The sequence below is a fragment of the Felis catus genome, chromosome X (assembly GCF_018350175.1).
Source record: "Felis catus isolate Fca126 chromosome X, F.catus_Fca126_mat1.0, whole genome shotgun sequence".
Taxonomy (NCBI): domain Eukaryota; kingdom Metazoa; phylum Chordata; class Mammalia; order Carnivora; family Felidae; genus Felis; species Felis catus.
Genome location: NC_058386.1, coordinates 89,120,476 through 89,140,026, shown reverse-complemented (window position 1 = coordinate 89,140,026; position 19,551 = coordinate 89,120,476). Strand labels below are relative to the sequence as shown.

The following is a 19,551-nucleotide window of genomic DNA, read 5'->3' as shown; positions in this document are numbered from 1 at the left end:
TCCATGGGTTTGAGCCCCATGTCGGGCTCTGTGCTGACAGTTCAGAGCCTGGGGCCTGCTTCGGATTCTGTGTCTCCCTTTCTCTCTGCCCCTCCCCCACTCATGCTCTGTCTCTCTCTCTCTGTCTCTGTCTCTGTCTCTCTCTCTCTCTCTCAAAAATAAATAAACATTAAAAAAAAAGTTTGCAGGGAAGAACGACAGAAAAAGTCCCACCCGGTCATGGTGTGTGCCAGGCGCAATTTGGAAAATCAGCTGAGGGGCCCAGAACTGTGTTTTGAGGCAGTGGGAAATTAGCAAGCCCCATCATGCCTATTTAGCATAATGCTGGATGAATGAAGAGCCACTGAAGCATTATTGCCCCAAAACGAAGCCAAAATGAAAACAAACACATGGTAGTTGATACAACTGGTCTTGATTTTTCTCCTAGCATCTAATTATAAGTCAAGCTGCTCCTACTCACTGGGGCCCGATTCCACTGATTCCTAAATGTTCCCAGATCATCTTCCAGCTCAGAGGCCCGCCCTGAAATCCCTCAGGATGGAGGGGTGAAGGGAGGTGAGTCCTGTCGTTTTGCTTGCCCATATATTGTGGATATTGCTTCCCACTTGGAGAAAGGGTTCAAGTAGTTATTTCCTACTCAAGACATCTCAAGTGTCGCACCCTCAGGGACATTTGCCGTGAGCTCTCTAAGGTTGAGTTGAATGCTCCTCTTATGGGTTCCACACACCACATGCTTATTGTTAATGAGGAAATAAGCCCAGCTGACATTATTGAGCATCTAATATGTTCATGGCACTAGGCTAAGTGTTTTACATGCGTTATCTTATTCAACCTTTGCCACAAAATCCTATAGTAAGCACTTTAAAAAAATTTTTTAATGTTTATTTATTTTTGAGAGAGAGAGACAGAGTGCGAGTGGGGAAGGGGCAGAGAGAGGGAGGCACAAAATCCGAAGCAGGCTCCAGGCTCTGAGTTATCAGCACAGAGCTTGACACAGGGCTCAAACTCACGAACCGTGAGGTCATGACCTGATCCCAAGTCGGACGCTTAGCCGACTGAGCCACCCAGGCAGCTCTATAGTAAGCACTTTTTAAAAGATATTTTTAAGTGTATTTATTTATTTACTTATTTTGTAACAGTGCGAGAGCACGAGTCGGGGAGGAGCAGAGAGAAAGAGGAGAGAGAAAATCCCAAGAAGGCTCTGAGCTGTCAGCGCAGAGCCAGGTTTGGGGCTCCATCTCACCAACAGTGAGATCATGACCTGAGCACAAATCAAGATTCGGACGCTCAACCTACTGAGCCACCCAGGCACTCCTATAATAAGCACTTTTATTATTATTGCCATTTTACAGAAGAGGAAACTGAGGGACAGCTCAAGGTAACAGCTGGTAGGTGGCCAAGCCAGGACTAAAATGCCAATTTATCTGAGGCTGGAGTTCTTGCTCTTTTCTTTTCTTTTCTTTTCTAGTTTATTTATTTATTTTGAGAGAGAAAGAGAGAGAGAGAGAGAGAGAGAGAGAGAGAGAGAAAGCGTGAGTGGGGGAGTGGCAGAGAGAGAGAGAGAGAGAGAGAGAGAATCCTAAGCAGACTCTGTGCTGTCAGTGCAGAGCCCAATGTGGGGCTTGAACTTACGAATGGTGAGATCATGACCTGAGCTAAAGGCAGACAACCAACTGGCCCACCCAGGTGCCCGGCCCCTGCTTTTTAAAGTTTATTTGTTGGGGGGCGCCTGGGTGGCGCAGTCGGTTAAGCGTCCGACTTCAGCCAGGTCACGATCTCGCGGTCTGTGAGTTCGAGCCCCGCGTCGGGCTCTGGGCTGATGGCTCAGAGCCTGGAGCCTGTTTCCAATTCTGTGTCTCCCTCTCTCTCTGCCCCTCCCCCCTTCATGCTCTGTCTCTCTCTGTCCCAAAAATAAATAAACGTTGAAAAAAAAATTAAAAAAAAAAAATAAAGTTTATTTGTTGGATCTGCTGCTCTTAAATACTGTGCTTTACTATTTGCCTCTAATAGGGTCTTTACCAACACCCTGCTGCAATGGTCTAGGTAACCCCTGAACCCTAGAAAGTTAGCTCTATCATGGGAGGAAGCAGATCTCCTGTAGATCCCCCCTGCCTAACCATCTAAATAAAGCAGGTCCTGGCACAGAAACTGGCATTAAACGCTCCAGTTGAAAAACATTCTGCACAAAGAGACAACAAAACCCTAGGCTTCCACCAGGTGGCGGCGTGGGAGTCCAAGAGAAACGTGCCCTCAGGACTCTTCCTTTCCCACTCCTTTCCCACAGAATATCCCAAGCATTCTCACTGTTTTCTTTCCCTTTCCAGAGAAAAGCGAGTTGGTGGGAGAAACAGTTTTGAGATAATGTTCAGGCATGTATTGACACATATCTGACAATTTAATTTATGACCTTATGCTTTGGCCCCAAAGGGAAGGTTGATTCTACTCCACCCTTTCAGATTTATGCACTTCTTTGAAAGACCTCAAAGTGGTTTGCAGACTCTTGTCACCAACGAAAAGTCAGAAATAAAATCTGAATTGCACAAATCATTGAAGAAGGCTGTGCTGTGGAGTAGAAAGTCTCCCTGGCTGGATTCAGATGACTCTGCCATGAACTAATGGGGGACTCGAGGCAAGTCCCTTCTCTCTGGACCTCCATATCCTCAGCTGAAAAATAAGGAGATGAGATGAGGCTTCTAACACAGAAGTTTTCCACCCCTCCACCCCCCCACCCTACCAGCCTCTGTACAAAGGACATTATACAGCAGCATTATAGCATGGCAGTAATAAAGATTAAGGACTCTGGTTCAAGTTTCAGCTTGGCCACCTACAAGCTCTGGGGTTTGGGGCAAGTTACTTAACCTCTCCGGGCCTCAGTTTCCTCATCTGTATAATGGGAATGGTCCTGTACGTCCCTCACAGGGTTCTTGCAAGGACTGAGTGAGGTATAAAGTCTTATCCCAGTGCTTGGCACACAGCTATTCACTGAATAGCTTTCAGTGAAAACTATTGTCACACAGAACTGACTCTCGCGTTTTAGCAACTCTATCTACACTTAGTTTGGATGTGCATTTAGTAATCAGCAAAATAGGGGGAAGGCTTTAAGTAATAAACCATAGTCAGGCTTGGCCCTTTCAGAAGTGTAAGGGCAAGTGCGTTTCGTGAGTACAAAGCAAGGCTAAAAGTAACCACAATCAATTGGAATCCTCATACATTGTTGGTAGGAGTATACAAGATACAAACACTTTGGGAAACAGTCTGGCTGTGTCTTCCAAAACTCTTTTTCCTATGACCCAGCATTTCTACCCCTAGGTATTTACTCAAGAAAAAGGAAAACATGTCCACAAAAACACTTGTAAGAAAACATTCTTAGCAGCTTTACTTTTTTAAAAAAAGATTTTATTTTTAAGCACTCTCTACACCCAGCATGGGTGCTCAAATTCACAACCCCGAGATTGAGAATCACATACACTATAAGCTGAGCCAGCCAGGTACCCCACAGATTTACTTTTAATAGCAAAAACTGGACATCCATCAGCAGGAGAAGGGAGAATGGATAAGCAAACTGAGCTATGATCACAACATGGAGTACCACTTGGCAATCAAAAGGAGTAAACCACTGGGGTGCCTGGAGGGCTCAGTCGGTTAAGCATCTGACTGTTGATTTTGGCTCAGTTCATGATCTCACAGTTCGTGAGATCGAGCCCCATCTTGGGCTCTACGCTGATAGCACGGAGCCTGCTTGGGATTCTCTCCCTCTCCCTTTGTCCCTCTCCCCCTTGTGCTCTCTCGCCCTCAAAATAAAGAAATAAACAAACAAATCAATGAAAGGGGCTAAATACTGTATATACAATGACAGGAATGATTCTCAAAAACATCAGACTGAGTGAAAGAAGTCTTATACAAAAGAATTCATACTATATGTTTCCATTTATATGAAGGTCTGTAACAGGCCAAACCAACTAATGATGGGAAAAAAATCAGAAAAGCAGTTGCCTCTGGGGGTGAAGGGAAGGGAAAATCTGAGAAGGGATAAGAGGAAGACTTCTTGAGAGATGATAGTGTTCTATATCTTAGTAGGTGGTTAAGTTACACCGTTACATTTGTCAAAACTCAGCAAAGGTACAATTAATGCTTGTGCATTTCATCTTATGTATATTTTACCTCAAAAGGAAAACAAGAATAAGCGAATATTGAATTGAAGTTAAGGATAGGCATGTGGAAAGTGCTTAGGAGTGGGGACGTGTACTGGTGTCTGCAGTTTCAAAAAGACAAAAAGACAATGGACAAACGGAGAGATGGATAGCTGATGGATGAATAAAGGCTAGGATAGGAAAACATGAGTGGTGGAATCTAGCCAGTAAGTAACAAGGTACCCACTGGAAAATTCTTCCAACTTTGCTGTGTGTTTCAAGTTTCTCTTAATGAAGTTTTTCTTTTTGGAAAAAAAAATGTAACCACAAGGTTTTGTATCCTGCATGGAGTGATTTTTTTTTTTTTTTTTACAAATGTAAAAAGGCTTCATTGGAGGAAGGCAGACCACAAACCTAGGTAAATATTTCCTGAGCACCTGTGATACACCAGGCACCGTGCCAGACTAGGCCAAGGCTACAAAGAGGAAGAACACAGCACTTGCCCTTGAAGGGTCTGTAGGGACCATCTGACAAACACACATGTCACTGTCATCCTACACTGTGGAGATGCTAAGGCGAGTGAAATTTCATCTAGTAGAAAAAGCGTCTTAATTGTTCTTACCACAAAAAAGAAGTGATAAGTATGGAACGTGATTGACGTGTTAACTAACACGACAGTGGCAATCATATTGCAATATATAAATATATCGAATCAACACACTATATACCCTGAACTTACATAAGGTTATATGTCAATTATATCTCAATTAAAAAATAGTAACTAAAAAAGGAAAAGTGCCTGGCATTGAAGACATGTGGGTAGTTATTGCTGCAAATATGATTGGAAGGCATTTCCAAGCCAGAACCCACAGAGAGTCTCTCGAAGGCCACACTAAGGTGATAATTTGGTGATCCAGTGGGGCCCATTCAAGAATTTTAAGCCAACAAGTAACATCCTTGGAAAATTGCTGGGAGAAAGGGGGCAGCTGCAATAGATATCTTTGCTTTAGAGGGGTTGGCGGGCAAGGGAGTTTTTCTTGTACCTTCGATGAGCAGAGGGAACTGATGGAAGCTCCCATGGGGAGGAGGGCAGTTCAGAATGACCCAGGGCACAAAGGGATGAGATTCTGGTTTCACCTTCATGGAAACAGGCAGCTGTTTAGTCTATGCCCCTCTCTTCCTTCTTTGCTCCGTGATGTTGTGGCTCTGTAAGGCTATTATGGTTATTTACAGCTCGCATCTATTCTTTTTTTCTTTTAAGTTTTTATTTACTTAAGTAATCTCTACATATATAATGTGGGGCTCCAACTCACAACCCTGAGATCAAGAGTTTCATGCTCCTGTTAGTGGGAATGCAAACTGGTGCAGCCGCTCTGGAAAACAGCATGGGGGTTCCTCAAAAAATTAAAAATAGAACTACCCTACAATCCAGCAATTGCACTACTAGAAATTTATCCAAAGGATTAAAAAATGCTGATTGGAAGGGGCACATGCACCCAAATGCTTATAGCAGTGCTATGAACAATAGCCAAATTATGGAAAGAGCACAAATGTCCACTGACTGATGAATGGATAAAGAAGATGTGGTGTATATATACACAATGGAATATTACTCAGTGATGAAAAAGGACGAAATCTTGCCATGTGCAACAACGTGGATGGAACTGGAGGGTATTATGCTAAGGGAAAAAAGTCAGTCAGAGAAAGTCAGATATCATATGATTTCACTCATGTAGAATTTGAGAAACACAACAGATGAATATAGGGGAAAAGAAGGAAAAATAAGATAAAAACAGAGACGGAGGCAAACCATAAGAGACTCTTAAATACAGAGAACAAACTGAGGGTTGATGGGGGTGGGTTAAATGGGTGACTGGGCATTAAGGAGGGCATTTTTCGGGATGAGCACTGGGTGTTGTAAGAGATGAATCACTGGTTTCTATTCCTGAAGTCAAGACTACACTGTATGTGAACTAGAGATTTAAAAAAAAAAAAAAAGTTTTCTGCTTTTCTGACTGAGCCAGCCAGGCGCCCCTGGCCAGCATCTATTCTGATTGTTAGTCTACTCTGAATGGTCAGTGCTCAAGACATAATGATGTTAAACATTTTTTTTTTAAATTTTTAATGTTTGTTTATTTTTGAGAGAGAGAGAGAAAGAGTGCGAGCGGGGCAGGGGCAGATAGAGGAGACACAGAATCTGAAGCAGGGTCCAGGCTCTGAGCTGTCAGCACAGAGCCCCATGTGGGGCTAGAACCCACGAACGATGAGATCATGACCTGAGCTGAAGTTGCACACTTAACCGACTGAGCCACCCAGGCTCCCTGCTGTTAAATATTTTTAACATCACTCCTACCCACCTCATAGGGTTGCTGCAAGGTTAATTAATATAATGTACGTAATCTGCCCAGCACATGCTAAGTCTTCAATAAATGAGGTCAGGAAACCATATCTGATGCTCCAGTTTGTGGCTTGGATGTAGGGTGACCTCAGCACAAGCCCACCAAGACCCCCAATAGTCTCTAAAGAAGGCACTTGAAGCCCCTGAGGGCCCATTCCAACTCACACATATTGTGATCTTTATCAAACCATCTCCACCCCACCCCCCACCCAAATACCATGCATATTCCTATGGAACAACTGAGAAGCCCCAGTTGGACCCAGTCAGTCTCTCATTTATTCTCCTCTGTCTTTTGAGAATGGATCTGCTGTGGCGGCTGGCAGGCCACACCCTCAAGATGGTGCCACCAGGAGCACGTAGGGCGGGTTGCCAAAAAGGTGACCTCAGACCACCTGAGATCTTCCTTTTTTAAAAAAATGTTTATTTATTTATGAGAGAGAGAGTGTATGTGCGTATGTGAGTTCGGAGCGAGGGAGAGAGAGAGGGAGACAGAGGATCTGAAGCAGTCTCTGCAGCAGAGAGCCTGATGCGGGGCTCGAACTCATGAACCGTTGAGATCATGACCTGAGCTGAAATTGGACACTTAACTGACTGAGCCACCCAGGAGCCCCTGGGCTTTTCCTTTCTCAAACAAGGCTTTGGGCTCTAGTGATTAAAGTTTGGGTCCAGAGTCAGAATTCTCTCCAAGCCAGAATTCTGATGAGACTTCAAGCCCACTGCTCATTTCACTCCAGATCCTTGTGCCCCCTGCTTTTTTGCAGTTCACAAAGCGGCTGTGTTATGAAGCCACAGATAGTTCACCAATGTGACTCGTTCATCCGTGTGTCTCAGGCTCAGCACAGTACCTTGCCCAGTGGAACATGTGATAAATACATGTGATAAATATTTCTTGAACGCATGAATGAATGAATGATTCTTTCTCAGTCTGTACTTCAGGCTTCATGAAGACTTCTTTCTTCCCCTTCCTCAGGGCCCATTATGGGTTTGCCGGCCTCTGGACTCTAACAGGGCTTACCATCTGTGCCCGTCCTTTGGCAAAGTTACTTCCCTCTGTCAACACACTCGATTGCCATCCAGGAAATAAGTGAGTTCTGGATGATAGATAAACAGATGATTATTTGACAGGTATGGGGTAGGTTTAGAAAGGGGGGGGGGTGGAAGAGTAGGGAGGAATGAGATCTAATCTTCATCTGATGGATATGCAGTTTCATTAAGTGTGGTGGGGAAATGGGGTTGGCATCTCAGCCATTCAGGGCTGGCCTGGAACTGGGATCTGAAGGGATGCACAGCAGCCCCTTGAGTGAAAAGAAAGCCAGATCCCCCCCCCCCCCCCACACACACACCTGTTGTTTTTTTCTGAGGGTTGGGCCTTTTTAAATTTTATGAGTAGTCTCCATTCCTGTCTCCACCCCCTTCTACACATCTCCCACTCCCCATTGCCAGTCTTCTGTAAGTTAGTGATGTGCCTTCCCTCTAGCAATTATTTCATTTAACGGAATTAGAATTAGCTTTGTATGTATCCATTGAAACATTATTTTGAATAGCAAAAGCCTAGAGATAACCAGAGATCTAACAATAAGAGCTAATTTACATATATAATGGAAGATCTATGGTCTTAAATACTGTGCGGATAGTACCATGATGTTATAAAAATAGTAATTGATATAGGAAAAATTCACAAGATGTTTTCCTTAAATGCTTATTTATTTATTTTTGAGAGAGAGAGAGAGAGAGAGAGAGAGAGAGAGAGAATCCAAAGCAGGTTCCAGGCCCTCAGCTGTCAGTACGGAGCCCGACGTGGGGCTCGAATTCACCAACCTCGAGATCATGACCTGAGCTGAAGTCAGATGCTTAACCAAGTGAGCCACCCAGGCACCCCACAAGATGTTAAGTGAACAGATAGGTTACCAAACAATGATGTGTGCACACACATGTTCATGCTATTGGTAATTTTTTTCTGGGCGTTTTTCTATTTTCTAGATTTTCTGTATTGAATGCTGGAGTCCGAGTTAAGGTACCACGAGGAGGGCTGCATGGTAAAGACTCTGAAAGTGCGAACAGGGGTATCAGACAAGGCTTCCTTCAGTCAGTGAATTTTGAGGAAGGTGAAAGGCACAGAGCATTGGAGAGGAACTCAGGGAAAATGCGGTTTTTCAGATTCAAGAGGGAAGAAATGGCGCCCATTGGTGGTGAGGACCTCAGGCCTACCAAAGATTGGACTTCATGAAAGAAGCAATGGGGAACATCACTGAGTTTCTGAACATAGGGCTGAATTGATGGAAGTGGTATTGAAGAATTACACACCATCTCTGACTTAGGATGGCTTGACTTAAAATTCTTTGACATTACGATAGTGCAAAACTGACCCACATTCTTAGAAACTGTACTTCCAGTTTTGAATTTGGATCTTTTCCTGGGCTAGCTGTATGTGGTATACGATTCGCTCTCATGACGCTGGGTAGTGGCAGTGAGTTGCGTCACTGGAGTAAATAACCAATATGCTCTGTGTAACAGCCATTCTGATTTCAGTACAGTATTCAGTAAATTACATGAGACATCCAACACTTTATTATCAAATAGGCTTTGTGTTAGATGATTTTGCCCAACAGTAGGCTAATGTAAGAGTTATGATCACTTCGAAGGTAGGCTATAGGCTAAGCTGTGATGTAGGTTGGGTATTAAACGCATTTTTGATTTAAGATATTTTCAACTTGTCATGGGTTTATGGGGACATAACTCCATTGTAAGTCGAGGAAGAGCTGTATTCCAGCCAGAGCAGGGTGGATTGGATTATAGGCAGGGAGATCTGCCAGGAGACTCTGCCGTTTGCATATTTGACTTGAGGTAATGAGAGATTGGATTAAGCTTGTGGCAATAAAACCAGAAAGGAAGGGGCTGATGGATCTGAGAAAGCATCAGAGCCAGAGATTCAAATTTGGCTAACTATATGGCAAGTGGTCGGCGAAACCATGTAAGGAGACACTTTCGAAGGAAATGGATGTTAAGAGAGAAAAGCTGAGGCCTGAGTCTTCAGGGATTCCAATAGTTAATGAGAGGAGGAAAGAAGAGGAGCCAGCAAAGGAGACTGAGAATGATGGGTCAGAGAGATAAGAAGCGAAACTTGAGAATGCAATGCCATGAGAGCCAAGGGTAGGACACTTACAGGAAAGAGTGGGTGGTTGATGGTATCAAATTCATCCTCGAGGTCAAAGACTTAAACTGAGCAGAGACCCTTGAATTTGGTCAGGAGGTCATTGGTGAACTTACAGAGAGTGGTTTGGCAAAATGTCCTGGATTTTAGAAGATTCCAGGGAAGAGAGAGGTGGAGAAATGGAAGCAGCTCATGGATACCATCCGTGTGACAAGAGTAATGTGTTAGGACTGAGAAGAACAAGGTCAAACTTGCTCATTCCAGTCCTGCTTCTTAACTGAACTTGTTTCCTTTTCTGAAAACGGGAATAATTCTATTAGCTCATAAGGCTGTTGAAAGTACAATACAAATTTAACGATTATTTTTATGCTACAGTGAAGGGGCTTCTTCCTTACCTCCCCTCACCCTACCCCCCAACCCTAGACATTTCTGGGCATGATGTAACAGATAAGAGGAGTCTGTCAGCTTATCAGTCCTGTCCCTAGGTTGATACTGTTTTGAGAATTTGCTAGGTATGTCCTCTGGCATTAGTCATGCCAAATCCCTTTAACAATTGTTCCCTCAGCCACTCTGAGGTGAGGACACTGAGGCAAGGTGGTTAGGAGGGAGTCAGTGGTCAGGGCCACATGGAATGTTTCTGAGTCCTGCAGAAGCTGGTAAGAACGGCTCTGTTTGAGACCCTGGATGTAGTGCCCTGGGTGCCAACCTCACCCCAACACACAGAAGACTGCAATCCCTGAAGGGTGGCTGGGGCAGAGGCACACGAAAACTCTCACTCTCTCTCTCTCTTTTAAACCTTCCTTTTTAAACCCGTGGCTCCTGCAGACTGAATGGTCCCTGGACCGAAAGGTCTTGAGTGGGCAGCTTGATTTTCAAGGTGTGCATAAGGGCATATCCTTTTTTTCATTCATTCTATTCTCACTGGACAACCAGATCTGATCAGCACTACCTCCTGTGTTTTTCTACTCACTGCCTACAAATTAATCCTTTGAGCATGCTTCTTTTGTGAAGCCCAGACCTTTTGTAGTTTAACATACTGTGGTCTGATCATTCGTCTTAGTGCCTTGTTTTCCCCTAAAAGAAAATACCCTCTGGGGAAAATATGGCTGCCCCACAAGCCCGCAGGGCCTAGACCTGTTACCAAGCCCTGGGGAGGCATGGGGCTGGGTGCCGACCTAACTGGATGTAGAGGCGGCAGGTGCACATATTTTCTAGAACTTGCACTTTTCAGATCCTGAGACGTCTAGAGAGTTTAGTCAATGGGCCTTCTTAGGGTCTGTGTTCCTTTTAATGGAAGAGCTTGGTTTCATTTCTGGGAAGAGGGCTTGCCAGAGGGAAACAGGGTCATATCATGGATCGTATAGTCACATGCTAAGATGTATAGGCCTCTCTAAACACGTGATAGGAGGTCAGAGCAGGGATACTTCCAAGGAGGCTCCTATATTGTCAGAAACCTTTCTGGAAGGCCAAGGGGTCGTCCTCTGCTTCAGTCACCAAATCCATCCTGAGCATCTTCAGAATAACACGCTCTCTCCTCCGGGCGCGGGGGACGGAATTAGGGCTGGAAAGATAGGCCAAGGTCCTGGTCTATGGGAGCAGGCGCCATCAGATGCGCGGGAGCCGTCTGGCCTGCCCCCGTTGCGGCAGAGCTGACGGAACCCTGGGGCATGGCTTGCCTTGGGGGGCCAGATGCTGTCTCTGGGCCAAAGCCGGGCCTGCAGGGCAGGTGGCCAGAACTTGGAAGGAATTCTCTTCCGCAGCCCAGGGTCCAAGCTTGGCCCCAGCAAGCCGCCCCGCCAGCCTCTGCCACATGGGGCCTCGCGAATTCCGCGCCCCCGCCCCTCCGCGCTTCTCCGGGCCTCGCCCCCTCCCTTGTCCCCTTCTCCTCCCCCCACCAGCTGTCCCCTTTCCCCAGAGCGCCGAGACAGCCGGAGCCTGGGAAGAGGCGGCCTCGGGCCGGAGGGGGCGTGGTGGGGAAGGGGAGGAGGGCGGGGGTGAGGGGATAAGGAGGCCCGCGCGGCCCGCGCCCCCAGCCACTGCCCGCCCGGGAGCCCGGGTGCCGCCGCCTCCCGCTCGCTTCCCCTCGCCCAGGGGGGAAAGGTCAGCAGCGTCCTGGAGCCGCCGTGTCACTCCCCGACAGCCATGAACTGCAGCGAGAGCCAGCGGCTGCGCACCCTCCTCAGCCGCCTGCTGCTCGAGCTGCACCACCGGGGCAACGCCAGCGGCCTGGGCGCCGGCCCCGGCCCGAGCATGGGTATGGGGGTCGGGCCCGACCCGTTCGTGGGCCGCGAGGCGACCAGCGCCAAGGGCGACGACGCCTATCTCTACATCCTGCTCATCATGATCTTCTACGCCTGCCTGGCCGGGGGCCTCATCCTGGCCTACACCCGCTCCCGCAAGCTCGTCGAGGCCAAGGACGAGCCGGCCCAGGCCTGCGCGGCGCACGAGTGGGCCGCCGCCGACGCCGAGACTGCGGCCGGCTCGCCGGCCCAGGGCCGCCGCCAGCTTGCCCCCGGGGCGCCGCCCGCCCCGGCCCAGGGCGCCGAGGGGGTCTAGAAGCGCGGCCCCGCTTGCTCGCGCGCGCGCGCCCTCCTGGTCTCCCGCGTCCCCGGGCGCGGCGCCCGCCTTCTCCTTTCCTCCCCTTCCAGGCGCCGCCTCACCTGAGGCCCAGACGGGGAGAGGCCCGCAGACCTCGTCTGACAGGCCCTGGAAGGAGCATCACCCTACCCACCCTCCAGACCGCTTTTTCCCTCTTAACCCTCCCACCCGGCCACCCCATGCCTACACCCCTACCCCGCACACCCAACTGCACTAAACTGCCTCTGCTCTCTTGTCTTCAGACAGCCCTGACACCATGCTCCAGCCCCCTGGGAACTGAATCCAACACGTCCAGCACTTGGCATTGAAGTGAAGCAGTGAAGTCTATCAGAACTCTGGGCCGTCTAAGCTTCTCCAGCGGCTGCCAGGGACTGCTCACTCCACGGAGCCAGCGGGCTTGCCCTCGCTGCCAGGCGGGCCGCGGCGGTTCCAGCTTCCTGTTGCCTTAGGGACCGAGACAAAGAAAAATGAAGAGACCCCAGACATCTTTCCCCTCCCTCCCTCTTGCAGCAGGGAGCTAGCAGGACACTAGGACCAGTCTGTGGGCTAGAATGGACTTCATGGGGACTGAAGGGGGGAGGGAAGCTGCAAGGGGAGGGGAAGATCTATGACCCCAACTGTATGCCTTTCTTGCATCCCGCTGTCATCCCAAAAGTAACTGGCCTGATTTTTAGCAGCGTGGCCATCTTCTGGTGTGGGTAACCGTCCCTGGGTGTGTCACCTCCATACCTCCAAATGCCTCCCCTGTATCGATTCAGTTGCCATGGCAGCTGTCCTGCTTCATGTATGGAACAGGAGGCTCAGACGTTTCCCGCCCCTGTAACCTGGGGAATATCAGAGGCAGGTAATAAAGGTTGTTTAAGCAATAGCCTAAGACTCTTCTCTCAACGATCCCAGCCTTGAGACCCAGTACTATACAGAAAAGGAATCTTTTATGCTTTTGAAAATGATGTTTAGATTTGAGGGTTGGATTGTTGCAATATTTAGATCTATATATTCAATTCCAATACCACAGATGTGATTGTGGGTGAAGAAAAGGTTGATATGGTTAAATGGGTTTTATTTTTTTTTTCAGCTATTTCAAAAGTTGTAACTGCTTTCTTCTTTCCCCCCCCCCCCCTTTAATTCTGAACCACTTTGAAATATCACGGTGCTAAGGGTTTCCCACTTAAGTAGTTTTTCAGGATACACTTAAAAAAGTCTTTTCATACCCATCCCTATTAACTATTATCAAAGGTAAGTTTTAGAAGCCACCTTTGTAAGTCTTTTTTAAAAAAATGTAATGTTTATTTATTTTTGAGACAGAGCATGAACAGGGGATGGGCAGAGAGAGAGGGAGACAGAATCTGAAGCAGGTTCCAGGCTCCGAGCTGTCAGCACAGAGCCCAACGCGGGGCTTGAACTCACAGACCGTGAGATCATGACCTGAGCCGAAGTCGGGAACTTAACCGACTCAGCCACCCAGGTGCCCTTCCACCTTTGTAAGTCTTAATCATGTGGCTTATTAAAAGAGAAAAATCCATCAAATGGTGTACATCTCAAGTCAGAGGGACAATGCTTCAACTAAACCATCTTAGCCAATGATGGGTAAAGCTACAGGTGCATGTTTATTGGTTTATTCTCCTTGTCTCAAGAAGTGATCAGAACTTGCCTGCTTAGGGCTTAAATGCTTATACTGATGGTGGCTGTTTGGGTTTCATCACAGATAAAAATCACCTTTTAGCATCAAGCCAACTTGTTTAAACACAGCTGGTTTCTGTGACAGCAAGGCACGCATATTATGGGGCACTTAAATGAGTTGATAGTACATAAACCTCATTCAAGGCATTGGTTTTGACCTTGTAGCCCATCTGGTATTTTACTGGAGCTATTAATAAGTTAAATGAACTTACTTTCATTTTCAGGATCCACTCCTTGAAGATAGATTGGCGTTGCCCAATTGGCTGATCTCTAGTTTTGTTTCAGCGTTAAGGCTGTGCAGGTGGGGGCCAGGGGTTAGGCAGAAGTCCAAGACAATGACAAGAAGAGAGGGGATGCTGTGAGAGCCATCATGGCGGCCAGGGTGGGATGTACAGGGAGGGCACAGATACCCAGCTATGCTAGGGGCATGTGAGAGGAACAATCCCCAGCCATATATTTCAAGTACAACCATGACCGTCATTTTTCTTGCATAAATGGGGACACAAGGTTGTTCTGACAATGCAGCGTAATCACTGGCTAGGTGTTGACAAATCGGTACCATTTTTCATAGACATTAAACATCTTGCCAAGATTTATATATAAAGGAAGCTGGGAACCACTGGGCCGATGCCCATAATTAACATTAATTGCCAGCTGTGGGCAAACAAATCCCACTGCAAAAATATTTCTGTTTTTAAAAATATTATTTTTTTAAATGATGATTACAGTACCTGTGAAGAACACGTAGCAAGAGGAGTGACAGAACTCTCCCAGTGAGAAAAGTGACCTGGCCCGGGGAGAGCGATTTGCTCTACTGTCCAGTCACTTTTTCCAAATACATTCAGGGTTGAGACTGTGTCCCAGAGAGTAAAGTTTCCCAGAAGCCTGGGCACTCGAATCTCTACCGGCTAATGGGGGTGTCAACAGCATGGAAGGGATCATATTGTGGTCGGCAAAAGATAGAAGAAAGGACAGCCAGGGCTTGGCAGAAAGGACAACCTGAATAGCCTGAGCTGACTGTACAAGTTGGGAAAATGTTAGCCTTCTCCTGAATGTGATTCTAATAAATTGGAGTGAGTTCTTTTATCAACCCACCCGGCAAGTCTATTTCTTCTGTGTAAGCAGATCCTGTTTTAGGTCAGGTCAGATCGTTGCTCCATAACAATAATGAAGAAAAAGACCCATGCTTTCTTAATTGTAGCTCGAGGCTTCCAACAGAGCACGACTAGGAGATGTTTTGAGTTCCAATGTCTGGAAGTGCTCATTGACAGCGCAAAAATAAACAGAAACTTTTCTTCCATTATGCACATAGTTCTGTGTTGTCTACTGATTGACTTTTCTACAGGGATATAAATGGGGTCTTTCATTAGTTTGTAGTTACCATCTTCTCCTTTTCAATTTGCCATCTCTTTTGGAAAGCAAGCATCTGCACATGATTTGTACCAGCAAAGAGAAAAGGGACTGGGCAGCTTTCCAAACTATCTTGCCTGACGGCTAAAGCAAATGCCCCACAGTGTGGTGGAGAGCACAGGACCAGAATCAGAAGGACTGAGGTCCAGCCCTGTCTTTGCCAATTAGATGGCTTCGTTTCTCAGAAAGAGCTGCTTAACCTTCCTGGGCTTGTCTCCACAGCTGTGGGGATTTGAGGATCAAGTAAGATCATGTATGGGAAAAAGCTAGACCTATAACAGCTATCGAAGCATAAGGTGTTAAGTTTATATTTTCCCTTTCCTTCCTTGGGGCAGTGCCTTTGGATAGTTGTGTGGGTGGAAGGTGGGGCAGGGGAGAGAAAATGCTCCACCATGTACAGTCTGCTCTTATTGCTTAAAGAAGAGGATTGTAGGGACTTGGCCACTGGTTCCTAGATTTCTGAGCTGATCTCCCCCATTCTCAGAATCTTGGATGACTAGGGATCTGTGCATAACTGTCTCCCCATCCTATTCATTCCCTTTACTCATAGGCCCACAGTGCCCTCTTTAAAAAAAATTCGACAATTAATACTGTGTGTTTTCAGGGTTCCACCAAGACTGGAATGTAGACTTCGAAGACAACAGGTCAAGGACTGAGAGAGGGCAGAAGAGAAGAGAAGGAGGGGAAGGAATCACAGGCTTCATGAGGGAGCTAGGAGGAAGAGCAATCTAGAATGTTCTATGAAGGTAAGGGAGCATGACTGAGGACCACCAGGGTGAATGGGTTATGGTGGTCAATGGCCAACCCTAGGTGAACTTGAATCACCTATCAAAGTGGCTTTGGGAGAAGAAGCTGGATGAGAAGTCACTTTTCAACCCCTATTGTTACTTACCAAAACCTACAGCCTATGCAGGAAGACAAAGTGATTAAAGCAACTCTTCCTTCTGTGCTAGACCTCAGAGCATAGTACATGAGGCATACCAAACTCTCAGAGAAGGCAGCCTCTGTGTTTTGGCAATTTGTCCCTGGTGTTTGTCTATGACCTCTTTCTCTTGGCCAAATGTTTGGCATATTCTTTCTTTAGCCTCTTCCTTATTTTTCTTAGTACACTGTTTCTTCAGAATAGTACACCCATATTCATGTTGCAGGACACATGGCATACCGAGACACTGAACTTTGCACACTTAGGTCCTAGGTGACCCCACCAGTCCCTCAATCAGCTGTGTTTTGATGGAGGGCAGGGTCTTGGTAAAAACTGTGGCCTGGGCCTCTTCCTCTGAAGAGAATACACTCACAGCAGACAGGGAGATACCTCAGTTACATTTTTTAAAAATTGTGGTAAAATATACATAAGGTAGGGGCACCTGAGTGGCTCAGTCCAGTAAGCGTCCGACTTCGGCTCAGGTCATTATTTCCCAGTTCATGGGTTCGAGCCCCCATCAGGCTCCATGCTGACAGTGCAGAGCCTGCTTGGGATTCTCTCTCTCTCTTCTCTCTGTCCCTCCCCTGCTCTTGCACTCTCTCTGCGTCTCTCTCAAAATAAGTAGACATTAAAAAAAGATTTTATAATAGATCACTCAGGACAAGATAAAGGTGAAGCCCAAGGAAAGAATCCCTAGTTGTGGATTTTGGTGAAATCGGAAAAGGGCAATATCTTGAAATGTTTATGTGTGTTGCAGAAGGTGCTTGGGGGAGGGCTATACGGTACTTCCCACGGCGTCTCAAGTCACATCCTCCTCTTACTGCCAGATGCTCTCAGAACCCTGGGGAAGACTAGGGTGGTCAGTAGGGAGCCACTAGGTGGCTTCCACTGTGAATTTGCTGAATTCCCACATACCTGACCCACAAGATGTCCATTCATGAAAATACCTCAGGTCCCTGAGGAAACAGGGGGCCTCCCTTTGGCTCTTCTAGGATCTCAGTGTGATCTAGCAGGGAGGGGTTGCAGCTCCAGCAGGCCTGGAAGAGAAAGAATGGAGACAAGAGGCATGCTAATTTCACTCCTTTTCTCACGCACAGCTCCTCTGGGGGCACTGTGGTCAGGACCAGCCCTTGGCAAAACTATGGGACTGGTATTTATCTTATATTGTCCCTTCCTGTTCCAAGTGTCATCATCACTTGCCATGCCAATCCTCCAAAACTGTTCCTTCCCTGCTGCCAAGGGCTAATGATATTCATTTACGTCTAATCTGCTATTCATCTCAGTGATGATCCAAAGAATCATCTATTTTTAAATGCTTATTTATTTTGAGAGAGAGAAAGAGAGAGAGAGAGCACAAGGTGGGGAGGGGCAGAGAGAGAGAATGAGAGGGAGAAAGAGAAAACCCCACGTAGGCTCTGTGCTGTCAGCACAGAGCCTGACGTGGGGCTCGAACCCACAAATCACCATGAGATCATGACCTGAGTCAAAATCAAGAGCCAGACACCTAACCAACTGAGCCACCCAAGTGCCCCAAGAATCATCTGTTTTGAGGTCCGATCTTATTTGTTACTCTTAGAAAATCTCCATTTCGACTGGCCCCAATCTCAGGGGAAGGAGCTCTCCAAGAGGATAGCCCCCATCTCTTGGCAATCTGTTCCTGTCATTTTTCTTTAGCCTCTTTCATTCCCTTGGCCAAAAGCTTAGTATATTCTGTAGCCTCTTCCTTCCCCTGCTAAGTATGCTGTCTCTTCAGAGTAGTATAGTGACATCTGTGTTGTAGGACATGTGAGGTCCCAAAACGTTAAATCTTGCACATTTTGCACATTTCAGTCCTAGGGTTCATAGCTTCTTTGTTTAGGGGCTTTCTTACAACATATTGGTGGACCATTATCTTCTTTAGATTTAAAAGTTTGTGGATTCTGCTAGATTTGTGGAGCCCCTGGCAATGAGGCACAGTAGTATCAGTGAGTCCAGGAATATCCGTCTCCTCCTTTTATTTTTATAATAACCAAGATGAGAATGCTGAGATTAGCACCCACGATTCAACCCCACGTAGATTTGTGCCTTCTTCCTCCAGTCCTCCTTGGTGTGTAACAGGGATGCCCTTTTCCCAGTAGCGGATGGACATGGCCATGGGGTTAGACACCCTGCTTTATGGGGAAACCTCGTTTGTCATCCCTACCACTGATTAGGACCATGTAACCCTTCCATTCTCCACCCAGATTGTCAGCGGGCATGCACTTCTCATACAATGTAGGAAGTTTGTGTTCATTGTCAACTTGAGTTCCTGGCAGCCAGGGTCTGGGAAAGGGATGTTCAACTTCATCTTGAAGCAGCTGACCATTTCCAAGTTGCCATGAAAAAAGGGGGAAATGCATCATTAATGGTGGCTTTCAGACACTTGTGAGGGTGAAAGGTATGAAAAGGGGCTTGTCCTAGACTCCCAAATCTGAGATAGGTAAGGCCTCTCTGGCAGTCCCACAATTGTCGTAAGCTCAAGAACAGCACTTTGGCTTTTTTTAATTTATCCCCACTACTTCTGGAGGTATTTGGAAGATTCAACCTTCAGCCATCTAGAAGGGCACCTGAATTTCCATGGGAATTTCCTAGGGTGGAGGGTGGGATGGGGATAGGAGTAACTGGGATGGGCAGAAAGGGAGAGAAGCCCTTGGCCTGCTCCCAAGTTAGACCTCTGTCTATTGGAAGGCTAACTTAACAAACAGGACACTGGAAAGGAATGTTTGAAAAGAATGATGGAAGAAATAGTAGGACAGAGTCCCTGAGGGCTTGTAAGGATGGAATTCCTATCATTTTCATGCCATCTTTTCTATACATCTGTCCCCAACTCTGGCCATAGACAAATGAGAAGTCCTACTTGGAGCAGGTTGCTCTGGAATCAGCTGGGTTAGTCTCCATCTCATGCCCTAAGTAATTGGCACCATCCCTCAGAAGTATGGGCTTTCCCTGTAGCAAGTTCAAGGACTGGTCAGTTCAAGAGCTCCCACCTTTTCACATTCTCCATCATCCACTAATGCAGAATAGTGTAGTGCATACGACATGGGCTCTAGAGCCAGACTACCTGGGTAGCGTGAGGAACGTTGCTTAACCTTCTCTGAGCCTCCTTTCCCCCCTCTGTAAAATGGATGTAAGAAATAGCACCTACCTCCTGGGGTTGTGGTGGAGATTGTGTAGCTTACATAGTGTCTGGTTCATGGTAAAGGTTCGGTAATGGTAGCTTCCAATCTTGCCCCAATCCACTGCA

The 19,551-nt window shown here is 46.7% G+C and overlaps 1 protein-coding gene and 1 pseudogene across 1 annotated transcript; one reads left to right on the top strand and one right to left on the bottom strand.

Moving 5' to 3' along the window:
• The first annotated feature begins 11,685 nt into the window (after positions 1-11,685).
• Positions 11,686-13,145, top strand: KCNE5 (potassium voltage-gated channel subfamily E regulatory subunit 5). The gene has a single exon (XM_023249332.1). It carries the CDS (start codon positions 11,822-11,824, stop codon positions 12,233-12,235), a length of 414 nt encoding a protein of 137 aa, XP_023105100.1. The 5' UTR covers positions 11,686-11,821; the 3' UTR covers positions 12,236-13,145.
• Positions 12,622-18,615, bottom strand: LOC101094486 (annotated as a pseudogene).
• Between the last annotated feature and the right edge of the window lie 936 nt (positions 18,616-19,551).

Coding starts and splice junctions, on each gene's coding strand:
- KCNE5 (XM_023249332.1), top strand. CDS start 11,822: ATGAACTGCAGCGAGAGCCAGCGGCTGCGCACCCTCCTCAGCCGCCTG.